This window comes from Gymnoscopelus microlampas (assembly GCF_963454915.1).
Source record: "Gymnoscopelus microlampas genome assembly, chromosome: 1".
Taxonomy (NCBI): Eukaryota; Metazoa; Chordata; class Actinopteri; order Myctophiformes; family Myctophidae; genus Gymnoscopelus; species Gymnoscopelus microlampas.
Window position 1 is genome coordinate 1842070 of NC_139962.1, and position 17931 is coordinate 1860000.

At 41.0% G+C, this 17931-nt stretch overlaps 1 protein-coding gene across 1 annotated transcript in view; it reads left to right on the plus strand.

Annotated features, from left to right (window-relative positions):
- The first annotated feature begins 3066 nt into the window (after nt 1–3066).
- cd81a (CD81 molecule a) overlaps nt 3067–17931 on the plus strand; it is a 64205-nt gene continuing 49340 nt past the window's right edge. Inside the window, exon 1 of the mRNA XM_084056875.1 lies at nt 3067–3270. Within this exon, the coding sequence (XP_083913001.1) occupies nt 3199–3270 (72 nt within the window). The 5' untranslated portion in view covers nt 3067–3198. The remainder of the gene's footprint in view (nt 3271–17931) is intronic.

Here is a 17931-nt window from a genome sequence, read left to right on the forward strand (position 1 = left end):
TTTTAATTGTTTTTAAGGCACACTTGTTTATCACATTCATACCTTTCAGATTGCCTGTCCAAATATGTTACAAATCGTCCCCTCAGGTCATCATGCTAACCTCCAAAAATGTATTATTAAAAACATGTTGAAGCAGCTTTCTGCTTACAGTACAGTATAAGACAGTCAACCATCATAGATAGCTTTAAAAACAAGCTAAAAAACCCACTGTGTCACTCTTGTTTTTAGTTTATTCCATTTTATCTGTTGTTTTGTTCTTGCTGTTTTTCCTGTATTGTTTTAATTAGATCTTTGTCTCCTTTTGATTTGTTTTTCATCATGTTTTTGATCTGAATGTTTGTGTTGTTTAATACAAAACACCTTTTTTATTATAGAGTTTTAGAGTTTTAACCAAAACCAAGATGAGAGAACATGTTACTCTAGTTTTATCATCTTTAAACTCTCTCCAGGTAACTTTTAGGATAGATTTTAAAATAGTACAACAAGCTACCATCACATATAAGACAGACAACGACCATAGATATCTTATAAGACCCACTGTTTCACTCTTTCTTTTAGTCCATTACATTTTATGTGTTGTTTTGTTCTTGTTATTTTCCTGTATTGTTTTAATTAGATCTTTGTCTCCTTTTGATGTGTTCTTCATCGTGTTTTTAATCTGTTTTTAATCTGTTTTAATCTGTTTTTGCTTGCATTTCTCTTTTGTCGTTCTTTTTTTATATAAAGCACTTTGTGATGTCATGAAAGGTCCTTCCTGTATACAAATAACGTTTATCAATAAAACAATAAAATCAGTGAAATGACGATGTATAAACTCTGTAGCCACACCGTGGGTTATAAACATGAGTGTGTTACTCTGGTCAGCTATAGACCTGTTTGTAACCTCAGCTTCATAGGCTGCTGGCAGAGTGTTTGACACCAGAGAACGGTGGCCAACCTTACCGTACCCATTTATACCCTTTTCCACAGATTGTGTCAAATGGGTGAAACATGTCTAATGGATTTGTGTGACCGTGGGTGGCGCTGTTGTCTATATAGGCGTCAAGTTCACTGTCATGAGCAAGAGGTTTGACCCGGAAGGGCAAAGGCTTTTGACCTTAGGTTACTGCAGGTTACCGCTATTCAAACAGCCTGTGGCACAAATTAATTTATCTGATCAGTGTATGGAACCCCAAAAGATGCTGTTTGCACGGTGAAGTAAATAAATATTTTTTTGCATGAAGAAATGCCTGCATGGTATCATTAGAACACTGAGTCACAGTGAGCGGTTTGGTATCAGATCAAACATAGTGTCGGCGCGTCAGCCAGGTCCAACCACAGGTTCATCTCCTCAGTAGCTCTGTATGAGACAGGAGCTCCTTTAATAGTATCCATAAAGTAACGCTAGTCCTCCCTGTGCTCAGATGTTTGACATTCTAGTGCTCAATAAACTTTAAGTGACGGGTTGAAACAAGCTTCTTTAGTTCTCTGCCATTTTCCCTCTGCGGCCGAAACCCCGCCACTTTTTCTGACCTCTGACCTCCCTGGACGGCCCGCCACTTTTTGTTTGAGCCCCGTCCGGCTTAGCGGAGAGTGTGGTGTCGTAGAGGAGGTCTCCCTGAACGCGTGCGTATGTTCAAAGTGTTGCCTCGCGGAGCCGTCTCCTGTACAGCGCCCACTATTGTCTAAACGTGGCACTTTTCTGACCTCCGGCCGCACTGGGCGGCCCACCATTTTTTTTCTATCAAGTGCAGGGGCGCTCAGTTATGGAACAGCACATACACTACAAATCTACCAATATGTCTTTAATCTTTTCTTTTTATACTGTGTCCATGTTGTATGTATGTCGTTAAATAATATACGTTTTAAATGTATTTTTCTGATTACATTCTTATTTGTATTGTATTTTATTTTTTAAATAGGTGAGATCAACTTAATAAACCCTATACTTTTTTTGTATTTATCTTACCTGCACTGCATCTACTATTATTATTTGTAGCATATTTATTGTTGCTTTTATCATTGTTCTTTTGCTCCTGCAAATAAACAATATTGTATCATAATAATTTTCAAAAAGAAAATACATATATCTAACACACACAAATGAACACAATATCCAAGTCCAAAACAGGATCAGAAACTGTGCACATTGAATGGGGATCAATAGCCAATTTAAATCTGGAACAACCTCACTTAGAAGTGCTATAGTAGTCCTACATTGGTTCTCAAAGTGGGGTCCGGGGACCCCCAGGGGTCTTTGGGATGGTTCCAGGGGGTCCCCAGCAAAAGTAGTTAACCACTTTATCCATTTATAAGTTCACTATTTTAAATATAGCAGATCTACAAGCTCGCAGCGCGTCACTTCATGCCGTGCTGCGAGCTTGTAGATCTGCTATTTTTTAACATTTTTGAAAAATCTTGAAATTCTTTTGAACTTTTTCATTTGCAACACAAATCTTCTCTTCTGGGGGTCCCTGGCACAAGATATTTTCAAATATAATACAAATAATAATACGATACAATAATATAATACAAATATATATCAATTTGGGGGTCCTTGACATGAAAAAGTTTGAGAACCACTGCTCTAGTTTAAGCCATTTAAAAGACATACATCATAAATGTATTTTTTCAATAAATGTGTGTCTTTAAAAAAAACCTGGCAATTAGAAGTGTTCTAGTATGCGCCATTTAAAAGACATACATCATAAATGTATTTCTAAAATAGATTTGTGTCTTTTAAAAAACATTACAATTTCTCGATCTTATTTTGAAGGCAACCGGAAACCTTATTGTTGCCGGCTCAAAAACCGGATGTCCTATCGTTGCTGACGGAACGGAGCTACTCTTGATCCAAGGCTGGCTCGTTTTGTCTCACCGCTGCTCTCTAACCGTCCAGAAGATGTCGCGGCTGTGCCATAACAAAGCAGTGTGGTTTCCTCACGAAGAGAAAGAGAGGGGTAAATAGAGGATAAGAGAGAGAGGAGGGGGAGGAGGAGGAGGAGGAGGAGGGGCATTGCGTATTATGAGGGGGAGGAGGGGGAGGGGGAGGACTTTGGGTGTTGCCTCCAGGCTGAGAGCAGAAGTCTAGCTTTTCCTTTGCTTCCACAAAGAGACACAGGGAGCTGAACCTCTTAGACACACACTGCTGTTAGGTCTGTTAGATCTGTTGTCTAAACCCTCTCTCTCTGCTATATCAACCCTCTGAGATCCACCACTATGGGCCAGGGAGTAGAAGGCTGCACCAAATGCATCAAATACCTGCTGTTCTTCTTCAACTTCATCTTCTGGGTGAGAAATAACCACGTTATTATGATGTTGTTTTTTACAATGCTCTGCGCCAAGGATCCATGTGTCTCTCTACATCATTGGTTCTCAAAGTGGGGGTCCGGGGACCCCCAGGCTGGGGTACTTGAGGGGGGTTCCAGGGGGTACCCAGCAAAATGTGTAAATATAGCATCAGAATAATTATGACCTTTTATACTTTGCGGCTATTCAAAAATAGCAGATCTACAAGCTCGTAGCGCGGCACCGAGTGCCGCGCTACGAGCTTGTAGATCTGCTATTTTTGAAAAATCTTGAAAATTTGTGCAAATCTTTGAATATATATATTTTTGAAAGCGAATATTTGTAACTCAAATCTTTGCTTCTGGGGGGTCCCTGGAACAAAATATTTTTATTTTTTTTTAGATGTCATTTTGGGGGTCCTTGACATGAAAAATATTGAGAACCACTGATCTACTTAGTATGTGTTTCTACATACATGTGTCTCTCTACATAGTATGTGTTTCTACATACATGTGTCTCTACATACCAGTGACGTACCCACTGTAGAGACCAACTATAAGATCTCGCCTCTCCTAGAAAACCCAAATAACCTGAAAAGGTTCAGGTCATTATGTGCTTAACCCATTGAGACCTGAAGCCGATTCTACACGTCTCCTAAATCTCAACAGTTATCTGAAAAACGTATGTTTCTATATCAGTGGTGCTCAATCTTTTTCATGTCAAGGACCCCCAAAATGATATGTATTTGGCCGTGCACCCCCATCAAAATATCTTGTTCCAGGGACCCCCCAGAAGCAACGATTTGAGTTAAAAAATTTTCGCTTTAAAATATATATATATTCAAAGATTTGCACACATTTTCACGATCTTTCAAAAATAGCAGATCTACAAGCTCATAGCGCGGCACTCGGTGCCGCGCTATGAGCTTGTAGATCTGCTACTTGTATATCTGCTATTGCAAAAAAAAATCAACCTAAATGTAAATCCTGGGGACGGCACTGCTTCATACATGTGTCTCTAACATACATGTGTCTCTTTCTATGTGTGTGTGTGTAGTCTGGCATGTCAGACGGCTCGGCGACCGTTAGGTAACGGTTTAAATCCTCATGATGGCTTTTTTTGGTCTGTTGTTGTTTGGTGTTTTTTTTTTAACTCTTTGTGGTGATAAAGAGAACGGATTTTGTTTTGGGTTTAAAACGTCACGGATTAATTGTTTCCATATGACGTAAAAAAAAGAAAAACGGCGGATTGGCGCTTTAATTCATTCCTGCCTTTTTAAAACAAAATTATTATTATTATATTTTTGTATTATTCAAAATGTCCCAAAATACTTTCATGGTTTGTAGGTACCCCCCCCCCCCCCCAAAAAAAAAGTCTACAAAGCTCACAGCGCCGCACAAGTGACACGCTGTGAGCTTGTAGATCTGCTGTTTTTGTTGACAGCCAACACTATACAATGTGTGTATAGACTATATATCTATTGTCTTCAAAATGGTCGTGTGTTTGGAAACGTGAAAAGGCGGAACAACTTATGATGTGTTAATTATTAACGGCTTGTGTGTGTGTGTGTGTGTGTGTGTGTGTGTGTGTGTGTGTGTGGGGGGGGGGTCTATAGATTACACACAGTGACCGGGTTTCTCTCCTTCTTAACGAGACGCCCCATTGTTGTCGTATTAACCCAAGGGCTGATATATCCTCCGTGTGTGTGTGTGTGTGTGTGTGTGTGTGTGTGTGTGTGTGTGTGTGTGTGTGTGTGTGTGTGTGTGTGTGTGTGTGTGTGTGTGTGTGTGTGTGTGTGTGTGTGTGTGTGTGTGTGTGTCAAGGTTTTCTCTTGGATGACGAATCATGGAAACTTTGAGTGTAGAACCACACACACACACACACACACACACACACACACACACACACACACACACACACACACACACACACACACACACACACAGTGTTTACATTGCATTACGTCACACTGACCATCAGGGGTCCAAATGGGACCATGGTTCCTTGAAATGAAAGAGTTCTAGAACCACTGCTGTTGTAACGGTACGGTCACACTTTAAAGGGATAGTTCACCCCCAAATGACTTTTTTTTGTCTATTTATCAGTCACCTCATGGAGACGTGAATTCATGGATATGTTTTAGTCTCATTTCTAAGACAATAATGTGATGAGGAGGAGACACAAAGCGTCTCCTTTTGTGTCTCCTATACCGGAACCGCTGCCTACCGGTCCGGCGTCCTACCGCTGTCGGTCATCAAGTTATTGTCTTAGGAATGAGACAAAAACTAAATAAATACATGATGTTTTTTTTTTTTGGGTGAACTATTCCTTTAATTCCACATAGCAGATGTGATATAAAACCACGTTCCGGAACCGATTCCGGTTCCTCCATGTTGGATCCAGATCCAGATCCCAACCCTAGACCTACAGCTAAACCCTAGAACTACAGCTAAACCCTAGAACTACAGCTAAACCCTAGAACTACAGCTAAACCCTAGACCTACAGCTAAACCCTAGAACTACAGCTAAACCCTAGACCTACAGCTAAACCCTAGAACTACAGCTAAACCCTAGACCTACAGCTAAACCCTAGAACTACAGCTAAACCCTAGAACTACAGCTAAACCCTAGAACTACAGCTAAACCCTAGAACTACATCTAAACCCTAGAACTACAGCTAAACCCTAGACCTACAGCTAAACCCTAGAACTACAGCTAAACCCTAGACCTACATCTAAACCCTAGACCTACAGCTAAACCCTAGACCTACAGCTAAACCCTAGAACTACAGCTAAACCCTAGACCTACAGCTAAACCCTAGAACTACAGCTAAACCCTAGACCTACAGCTAAACCCTAGAACTACAGCTAAACCCTAGAACTACAGCTAAACCCTAGACCTACATCTAAACCCTAGAACTACAGCTAAACCCTAGACCTACAGCTAAACCCTAGACCTACATCTAAACCCTAGAACTACAGCTAAACCCTAGAACTACAGCTAAACCCTAGACCATTGGTTCTCAAAGTGGGGTACTTGAGGGGGTTCCAGGGGGTCCCCAGCTAAATTATGGGTAGAAACCAAATGGACCCTTATGGGTCTGTAACTCTGAGAGTGTACAAATGGAACCAAATGGACCCTAACGGGTCCATTTGGTTCCATTCGTACACTCTCAGAGTTACATTAACATTGATTTTACAATATAAATTGGGGTCCCAGAGATAGAAACGCCATTAAATGGGGGTCCGTAGCCCTAATGCATGTCAAACTGGGGGTCCTTGAAATTAAAATGGTTGAGAATCACTGCTAGAGCCATAAAGATCTTCTCTTATGGGGGGTCCCTGGCTTATCTTTTGAAATGGGGGTCCGCGGGCTAATAAGTGTCAATTTGGGGGTCCTTGACATGAAAAAGTTTGAGAACCACTGGTATAGACCTACAGCTAAAGTCAAGAGTGGAAAAAAAAGAGGTGAAAGTAAGACGAGTGATATTTCCTACAGGGGAAAAAAGCCTGCAATGGAAGCAGCTTTAAACCATGGAAAAAAGTCATAAAGCTTTTTAGAGCCGTCATTAAAACGAGCTTCTAATAAAAAGTATTTTAGCTTTTTCTTCCCTGCATGCTTGCTTTTTCATTAATGATGCAGTGATGACATCATTAATGATGCAGTGATGACATCATTAATGATGCAGTGACGACATCATTAATGATGTATTGACGACGTCATTAATGATGTAGTGACGACGTCATTAATGATGTAGTGACAACGTCATTAATGATGTAGTGACGACGTCATTAATGATGTAGTGACGACGTCATTAATGATGTAGTGACGACGTCATTAATGATGTAGTGACGACGTCATTAATGATGTAGTGATGACGTCATTAATGATGTAGTGACGACGTCATTAATGATGTAGTGACGACGTCATTGATGATGTAGTGACGACGTCATTAATGATGTAGTGATGACATCATTAATGATGTAGTGATGACGTCATTAATGATGTAGTGATGACATCATTAATGTCAGTGATGTTGCTAGGTTTTCAATGTAATGGGTCCTGGGACCCAAGGGGTGGTCTTTTAGATGGGTCCCAGGGACATTGTATGAGTCCCACAAAAATTCACACCCTACGTGGTGCCCGGTGCTTGGACCCGGTTCGGTTAAAATGGTTGAGAGTCACTGCTAGAGCTGTAAAACAAATCTTCTCTTATGGGGGTCCCCTGGCATATCTTTTGAAATGGGGGTCCGCGGGCTAATAAGTGTCAATTTGGGGGTCCTTGACATGAAAAGGTTTGAGAACCACTGCTCTAGTGCGTCCCATGGACGCCACGACGGTGTCATGAACGCGTCCTTTCTCAATAGTGTGCGTCAGCGACACAGGACGCAGGCCTACGAGCATCTCTGTGACATGGAAGGGTTTTGTCACATCTCTGAATGTGAAAGAATATTATGCAACGTGTCCCTCTGGTGTGAGTGTGGAAATATAGCGTCCCTCTACATCATCACAGTTGCATCACCTCTGCTATAGACTATAGACGCCTTAACAGACGACGTCACACTGATAAGAACCAGTGTGCGCGCGCAGGCCGGCACCAAATGAACCCCACCGCTCATAAGATGTCATGTTAAAGTGGTCACAGCCTCACGTGTAAAGATGCATCCCATCAAACTTTCAGATGCTGTTTTTTTTCTCCCAGTATGGAGGAAGAATGCTTATAGGATGTTTACTGTGATTTCTCGCTCTTCAAATATATATTTCTTGGTTTCTGTTGTGTGTAAAACAATAATAACAATTCAAAGCAGTTGTCAAGAGGAGGTTGAATGAAGTGAAACCAGCCAAACCCCAAAACAGCAGGTTTGGGGATCTGTTGGGAATTGATTACATGAAACAGTCACCTGTGCGTCCAGTCTCGATGTTTTCAAATCATTGGTCTATATCAGTGGTTTTCAACCTTTCCTTGTCAAGGACCCCCAAATTGACACATATTAGCCCAGGGACCCCCGTTTGAAAAGATATGCCAGGGACTCAACCATTTTGATTTCTTGGGGGTCCCAATCTACACTGTATCATCATCATCAGTGTTCATTTAACTCTGAGAGTGTACAAATGGAACCAAATGGACCCTAACGGGTCCATTTGGTTCCATTTGTACACTCTCAGAGTTACAGACCCGTTAGGGTCCATTTGGTTCCATTTGTACACTCTCAGAGTTACAGACCTATAAGGGTCCATTTGGTTCCATTTGTACACTCTCAGAGTTACAGACCTATAAGGGTCCATTTGGTTCCATTTGTACGCTCTCAGAGTTACAGACCCGTTAGGGTCCATTTGGTTCCATTTGTACACTCTCAGAGTTACAGACACACACAAGGTCCAATTTGGTTCCTAACGATTCATTTGTCTGGGGGACCCCCTGGAACCCCCTCAAGGACCACTGGTTGGTGGTCCCCGGACCACTGGTCTCTATATGACCGGTGGTAGGCAATAGGCGGCTCGTGGGCCCAGAACTGGCCGGCCAAGTGGCTTTGGTGGCGGGGGCCGGTATATTTATTTCTACGTTGTTGTTTGTAGATCCTTCACGATAACATCTAGAGGCTCTGATGAGCAAAGAGGAGAAGAATGATTTGAATCCCTGTGTTGAGAGTCAGAGAGTTTCACGTTGTTTCATCTCCTTTTCTCAAGGAAAGACGTTGAGCTCCTGTCCTTTATGTCTGTTTGAGAGGCTGTTGTATGACTGTAACGTGTTCGTTTATCACACAATGTGAGGACCGTATGACCGGAACGTGGTCATTAACACACAATGTGAGGACCGTATGACCGGAACGTGGTCATTAACACACAATGTGAGGACCGTATGACCGGAACGTGGTCATTAACACACAATGTGAGGACCGTATGACTGTAATGTAGTTGATCCTCTTGACTTGTATTGTTCTGGAGTCAGAACCACATGTTCAGAGAGGTGGAAAGAGTAGTCGCATTTCTTACTTAAAGGGCAAGACCACTTTGGTAGAGGTTTGGGTTGTGTATTTACCTTGCCATGATGTAACTCCAAAGGTGGGCAAGAAATAAAAAAGAATACCACCCAACTCACTCCAAATCCAACTCACTCCATGAAGACTTAAGAAATATTCGCCCAACTCACTCCAGGGCTCGGCCAACTCACTCCAGGGCTGGGACAACTCCCTCCAGGACCAAAGACCAACTCCCTCCAGGACCAAAGCCAACTCACTCCAGGACCAAAGCCAACTCACTCCATGCAATGTCACCAGTGTAATATTGGTTCAATGTGTCAGTGGTGTAAAGTAACTAAGTACATTAACTTAAGTACTGTACTTATGTACAATGTTGGGTATTTGTGCGTTATTTGAGTATTCCCAACTTCCAATGGTTTTACCTCTACTCCACTACATATTGGATCCACATATTGTTTTTTTACTCCACTAAATGTATTTGTTTTACTAGTTACTTTGCAGCTATAAATTATAATATTATAGTGTGTGTGTGTGTGTGTGTGTGTGTGTGTGTGTGTGTGTGTGTGTGTGTGTGTGTGTGTGTGTGTGTGTGTGTGTGTGTGTGTGTGTGTGTGTGTGTGTGTGTGTGTGTGTGTTTTTCCCCCATTTCATGCCATTTACATTATTCTTGGAATACTTAATTGACTTCATACAAATGACCCATTCACATCAACACCTTATCTGCATATATAGCCTATCACCTGGTCATTGCATAATGCAGGCACATGACCCATTAATCAACACCTCATTGTAATGGATGTTTCATTGAATAGGAGTAAGTGCTCATCTTCCTATAAAGTGAGCTTGTAGATCGTCTACTTTCAAAATGTCTCATTTTATTTAAAAAATAAATAAAATGTGCCTCAAAAATAAATAAAATGTGCCTCACCTTGTAAAATAACATCTAATTATTTAGGTATAACTTTATATCAAAATAGATGTTCATTGTCTACAGTTTACAATTAACAACACTTTCCTATGCATTTCACAGTCCCAAAGTTATGTATATAACTACTATTTATCCAACAGTGGATTAATCACATTGGTGCATTCATTGCATTCATCAATAATAATTTGTGGAGTGAGTTGTGCAAATTAAATTTGTGGAGTGAGTTGGCCAAGTGTGTGGAGTGAGTTGGCCAAGTGTGTGGAGTGAGTTGGACAAGTGTGTGGAGTGAGTTGGCCAAGTGTGTGGAGTGAGTTGGCCAAGTGTGTGGAGTGAGTTGGCCAAGTGTGTGGAGTGAGTTGGACAAGTGTGTGGAGTGAGTTGGCCAAGTGTGTGGAGTGAGTTGGACAAGTGTGTGGAGTGAGTTGGACAAGTGTGTGGAGTGAGTTGGCCAAGTGTGTGGAGTGAGTTGGCCAAGTGTGTGGAGTGAGTTGGCCAAGTGTGTGGAGTGAGTTGGACAAGTGTGTGGAGTGAGTTGGCCAAGTGTGTGGAGTGAGTTGGACAAGTGTGTGGAGTGAGTTGGACAAGTGTGTGGAGTGAGTTGGCCAAGTGTGTGGAGTGAGTTGGCCAAGTGTGTGGAGTGAGTTGGCCAAGTGTGTGGAGTGAGTTGGCCAAGTGTGTGGAGTGAGTTGGACAAGTGTGTGGAGTGAGTTGGACAAGTGTGTGGAGTGAGTTGGCCAAGTGTGTGGAGTGAGTTGGACAAGTGTGTGGAGTGAGTTGGCCAAGTGTGTGGAGTGAGTTGGACAAGTGTGTGGAGGGAGTTGGCCAAGTGTGTGGAGTGAGTTGGACAAGTGTGTGGAGTGAGTTGGGCTCTGCTGTGGAGGGAGATGTCTGGAGTGAGTTGGGCGCGATTTGGAGTGAGTTGGATTTGGAGTGAGTTGGGCTGTTACCATAAAGGAATAATTGCTCCATTGATTAGAAATTGATAATTCAAAATATGCTCCTCATTGACTTACATTGTACGGTGAAACAGCTCTCAAAGTCACTCTTTTAGCACATACATGAACCCAAACAAAGCTGATTCAGACAATATAGAGAATCACCAAACCCAGTACTGTTTGTTTTTTTAATAAAAATGTCAACTTCCTGTTGATTTTACTATTTGAAGATCTGGATCCGGATCCGCCGATCCAGTCCGGGTTTTCTACTTATTAAAAATGGCAAAATCAACAGGAAGTTGACATTTTTATTTAAGAAAAAACGGTTCTGGGTTTGGTGATGTTCTATATTGTCTGAATCAACTTTGCGTTCGAATAGCCAAAGAAATCTAAAGTGACACAGATGCGTTCCAGGTCTTAAAGGGGATACACCATGAATTTATTTTTTATTTCTTTTCGGGGGGGGGTATTTTTTGGGCTCCCGGGTGTCTCTTGTACCCCAAAACATATTTTTTTTTAACATTCAGTCATTCATTCTCATTTCAGAGATTTTCAGAATGGGCGTGTCTGAACAGGCCATCTCAGAATGGCAATGGTTGCTTACATCACGAAACTTTCTGCCCATGTATTTTGACAGACAGAATTGCTCAGTAGCACCCCTCTGCCCAACAGGACGTTTTGGTATTGCAGCTGCAAGTGCTTTATAAGCCTGAGAGAAGTTAGTTGGAATGAGTATATCTCTATATCTATCTATCTATCTATCTATCTATCTATCTATCTATCTATCTATCTATCTATCTATCTATCTATCTAGTATCTATCTAGTATCTATCTATCTATCTATCTATCTATCTATCTATCTATCTATCTATCTATCTATCTATCTATCTGTCTGTCTGTCTGTCTGTCTGTCTGTCTGTCTGTCTGTCTGTCTGTGTCTCTCTCTCTATCTATCTATCTATCTATCTATCTATCTATCTATCTATCTATCTATCTATCTATCTATCTATCTATCTATCTATATATATATATATATATATATATATCTGAGGCTTGATTTAGGCTCAAACCTTTTGAAAAAAACGTTTGAGGGACATAAACAATATGATATTAAATATTATTATTATTTTTTAAATTCATGGTGTAGCCCCTTTAATGGGTTATTCTAAATCACTCGTATGGTGATACATATGGTATGGTGATGGTTGTAGGCACAATACCCAGCTCTACTGTAACGTGTTCATTTATCACACAATGTGTGGACTGTATGACTGTAGTGTAGTTGATCCTCTTGACTTGTATTGTTCTGGAGTCAGAAACACTTGACATGTTCAGAGAGAGACATAATAATAACCACACAGGGGTGGAAACAGTACTCACATTTATTTATACTTTAAGTAAAAGTATAAATACTGCAAAGTGGAAAATACTCTGTTACAAGTATAAAAGTCCGGAATTGAAAATATACTTAAAGTACCAAAAATATGTTTTCTAAATCCTAACGCTTTGAAAAATATATAAATATATATATTCAAAGATTTGCACACATTTTCACGATTTTACAAAAATGGCAGATCTACAAGCTCGTAGCGCGGCACCGAGTGCCGCGCTACGAGCTTGTAGATCTGCTATTTTTGAATAGCTCAAAGAAATCTAAAAATGACACTCATATGCGTCCCAGGTCTTAAAGGGTTAATATAGCTTCCTCTCCAACGAGCAGCCTCAGCTGTGGTGAAAAAAAATAGTGATGTCACTTCCTGCCGGGCACGCTCTCCTCCCTTCCAGGAAGACGGTGGTCGGTTTTTATCTCTGTTACCATAGCAACCACCCTTACTCCTCCCAAATCACCATGGTAACCATCTCTGTCTGGTCGCGCAGAAAACTGACTCACACACACACGCACGCACACACACACACGCACGCACGCACGCACACACACAGAGACACACACACACACACACACACACACACACACACACACACACACACACACACACACACACACACACACACACACACACACACACACACACACACACACACACACACACACCCGAAGCAAAGATTTGAGTAAAAAAGAATGTCTTTAAATAATATATTTTCACAGATTTGCACAATTCTTTTTCAAACATGAGCTTGTAGATCTGCTATTTTTGAATGTCCAAAGCATAACATAATGGTTAGAGTTGTTACACACGGATGTGTTCCTGGTCTTAATGCGTTATGGTTTGGTATGTGGAGTTATACTGTCTGTTAGGGGTCCTCAATGTCTTTCAGCCCAAGGACCCCCTTAGCTGAGAGAGAGATGAAGCAGGGACCCCCTTAGCTGAGATAGAGATGAAGCAGGGACCCCTTAGCTGAGAGAGAGATGCAAAGACTTGTGTAAATGGTATGTTTGTATGTGTGTTGTTGTTGTTGTACTGTAGCTTTAAGTCTGCTCTGGGACACAAATAAAAGTGAACTTTGAACCTTTGAACCAGCTATATTAACCCATTCAGACCTGGAACGCAGCGCCGTGTCATTTAAATGTGTTTTTGCTAGAATCATTACTTTATACTTAAGTCTATTCAACAATAGCAGATCTACAGAGCTTGTAAATGTTTAACCGTGACCTAACCAACCCTTTGTCTTTTTAAAGCGGATATTTTTAACTCAAATCTTTGCTTCTGGGTGATTCTACAAATGTCTTGTAAATCCTAACAGTTTTCTGAAAAACGTCTGTCTCTATAATATCAGTGGTTCTCAGACTTTTTCATGTCAAGGACCCCCAAAATGATATGGATTTTATTTGGCCGTGGACCCCCATCTCAAAATATGCTGTTCCAGGGACCCCCCAGGAAGCAAAGACTTGAGTCTTTGCTTCTATTTTTCCAAAAAATAGCAGATCTACAAGCTCATAGCGCGGCACTCGGTGCCGCGCTATGAGCTTGTAGATCTGCTATTTGTTTGAATAGCCAAAGAAATGTGAAAATGATACAGATGATGCTTTAGGTTTCAGTTTCACTTCAGCTTAACTTTCATTTCTTGGTAGTCGGTTGTACAGTTGAATGAGTAATCTGTAAGGTATCGGATTACTTTATGGGTGTGTCATTCCGCTGTACACACCCAATATAAATGAAATTAAAGGGATAGTTCACCCCCAAAATGACTGGTGTATATATATATATATATATATATATATATATATATATATATATATATATAGGGTTAGGGTTATCTCTCTTTCTCTCTTTCTCTCTTTCTCTCTCTCTCTCTCTCTCTCTCTCTCTCTCTCTCTCTCTCTCTCCCCTTGTGGCAAGAAAACGTTTGTTCTCAATCGGCCTTGATGTCTTGATGGTGTGTGTGTGTGTGTGTGTGTGTGTGTGTGTGTGTGTGTGTGTGTGTGTGTGTGTGTGTGTGTGTGTGTGTGTGTGTGTGTGTGTGTGTGTGTGTGTGTGTGTGTGTGTGTGTGTGTGTGTGTGTTACCACTGATACTTAGTAACCACTATCTCACTACCCGCTCTTTAACCTGAACAACCACAGTGTGGTAGCCCCTCCCCCTCCCCCACATGGCCAGCCTCTGTCATATCAACGTGTGTGTGTGTGTGTGTGTGTGTGTGTGTGTGTGTGTGTGTGTGTGTGTGTGTGTGTGTGTGTGTGTGTGGTGTGTGTGTGTGTGTGTGGTGTGTGTGTGTGTGTGTGTGTGTGTGTGTGTGTGTGTGTGTGTGTGTGTGTGTGTGTGTGTGTGTGTGTGTGTGTGTGTGTGTGGTGACCCAGTGACACTGAAGGCTGTGATAAAATGCTGGCTATGCTGAACCCTAGGGGGAGGGGCCAGTGGGGGAGGGGCCAGTGGGGGAGGGGGGAGTGTTAGATTGTGTCATCATGGACGAGTAAAGGCTTTAGCAGTGTGGTGGGAAAAAGTATTCACATTCCTTTTTTTTTACTTAAGTAAAAGCACCAATACCACAATCTTAAAAGTCCCATATTCAAAAATGTACTCGACTAAAAGTACAAAAGTATATTCGCATTAAAATATGCTGGTGGTAAAAGTACTAATTTTGCTGAATGTCTCGTTTAAAACAAGTTTCCAAATGTATTGAAATGCTTTGAAAATAGCAGATCTACAAGCTCACAAGGCGTTGCCTTGCAACACCTTGTGAGCTTGTAGATCTGCTGTTTTCAAACAGCCATAGTTTAAATAGAGCTGAAGTGGTTCATGTTTGTTTTGTAATAACAATCAAAATCTACAAAGTAACTAAAGTGTTCAAATAATTGTAATGGAGTAAAAGTACTGTATGTTGTCTTTATGTAAAGTGACTTTATAGGTATTTATAAACGTGTTATATTACAGTTACTTTCCTCCAATGAGAGGCAGGAGGAATGGAAGATTGTGTGTGGGAGTAAACGCACCCTTATGCAGGAATGTGTGTGTGTGGGGGGGAGGGACACACACACACACACACACACACACACACACACACACACACACACACACACACACACACACACACACACACACACACACACACACACACACACACACATACACACACACACACACACACACACACACACACACACACACACACACACACACACACACACAGATAGAGGTGGGGGTCTGTGTGTTAGTGTTGGGGGAAAAAAAACTTCATTTCAGTGAATCAACCATTTTGTTCATGTTCACAGCAATGATCTGTTCATATGATCTGTTCATATGATCTGTTCAAATGATCTGTTCATATGATCTGTTCATATGATCTGTTCAAATGATCTGTTCATATGATCTGTTCATATGATCTGTTCAAATGATCTGTTCATATGATCTGTTCATATGATCTGTTCAAATGATCTGTTCATATGATCTGTTCATATGATCTGTTCATATGATCTGTTCATATGATCTGTTCAAATGATCTGTTCATATGATCTGTTCATATGATCTGTTCAAATGATCTGTTCATATGATCTGTTCATATGATCTGTTCAAATGATCTGTTCATATGATCTGTTCATATGATCTGTTCATATGATCTGTTCAAATGATCTGTTCATATGATCTGTTCATATGATCTGTTCATATGATCTGTTCATATGATCTGTTCATATGATCTGTTCATATGATCTGTTCAAATGATCTGTTCATATGATCTGTTCATATGATCTGTTCATATGATCTGTTCAAATGATCTGTTCATATGATCTGTTCATATGATCTGTTCAAATGATCTGTTCATATGATCTGTTCAAATGATCTGTTCATATGATCTGTTCATATGATCTGTTCATATGATCTGTTCAAATGATCTGTTCATATGATCTGTTCAAATGATCTGTTCAAATGATCTGTTCAAATGATCTGTTCATATGATCTGTTCATATGATCTGTTTGATCTGTTCATATGATCTGTTCATATGATCTGTTTGATCTGTTCATATGATCTGTTTGATCTGTTCATATGATCTGTTCATATGATCTGTTTGATCTGTTCATATGATCTGTTCATATGATCCGTTCAAAGGATCCGTTCACGTTCTGGTTCAGTAGCACTTCCGGTCCCGTGGAGCGAACGTGCTGCTAAATGCATGTGATCATGTGATCATGTGATCACACTCACATGACAGCACCGTCCTTCACCATGTTCTTTGTCCTAGAGACCAAAAATCGCCTATTTTAGCAGCTCCAAAGTTGGTCTTTTTCCCACTAATCCTCATTATGCAGCGTCCTGACACAAACATGCACTGAATGTCCCTTATGAGCTTCCGTTGGTGCAGAACGGCGTGGAAGCTAGTCCTCGGTGTTGCCAGATTATGTGAGAGAAACAAGCAAACCGGCTCCATGTCGTTGTGCATGAACGGCAGCTCATAATAGCTCAAAATAGGCGATTGTTGTTTATCCGCATGACTCCATTATGCCAGGGGAAGGGGTCTCCACAATGGACAACAGGGGCTTCTATGAAAAAAAGTCAACTGTTTCCAATCAGTATGTTGGTGAGTGATTAGCGACACATCAAAGCAAACACCTAAAATGACTGGATCTCTCCTTTAACATGGACTGTAAGTTCTTCCAGGGGTGAAATGCTCCTTTAACCCATTAAGTTCCACCTGGAACTGTGTCATTTTTAGATTTGAGCTAAAAAGCATTATTTTACACTTTGGGCTATTCAAAAATAGCAGATCTACAAGCTCATAGCGCTCAGTGCCGCGCTATGAGCTTGTAGATCTGCTATTTTTGAAAATTCGTGAAAATGTGTGCAAATCTTTGAATATATATATTTTTTTAAAGCGAACATTTTCAACTCAAATCTTTTCCTCTGGGGGGTCCCTGGAACAACATATTTTGATGGGGGTCCGCGGCCAAATACATATCATTTTGGGGGTCCTTGACATGAAAAAGATTGAACACCACTGATATAGAAACATGGGTTTTTCAGAAAACTGTTGAGATTTAGGAGACGTGTAGAATCGGCTTCAGGTCTCAATGGGTTAACATTGAGCAACTGTAAAGTTCTTCCAGGGGTGAAATGCTCCTTTAAGTATAACATCAGAGTACTGGTCGTGGTGTGGAGCGTTTCCTCTGCAGTGGAAAAGCTCCTGATCTCACAGACTAACGGCAGACAGAGAGCTTCTTAATGGAGGGTTTGTACATCCGCTGTCTTCAAGTGGAATGGACAGTACAGTGAAGTGCATAATGTAATATCATGTATAAATGTAATGTGCTGGTACCATTACCATGTGGTCATAATGTGATAAACCCACCACCCTGTATCCTGACCCCACCACCGCCCTGTATCCAGGGCCGTGTTTACGCACAGGCAATGTAGGCACTTGCCTATGTCTT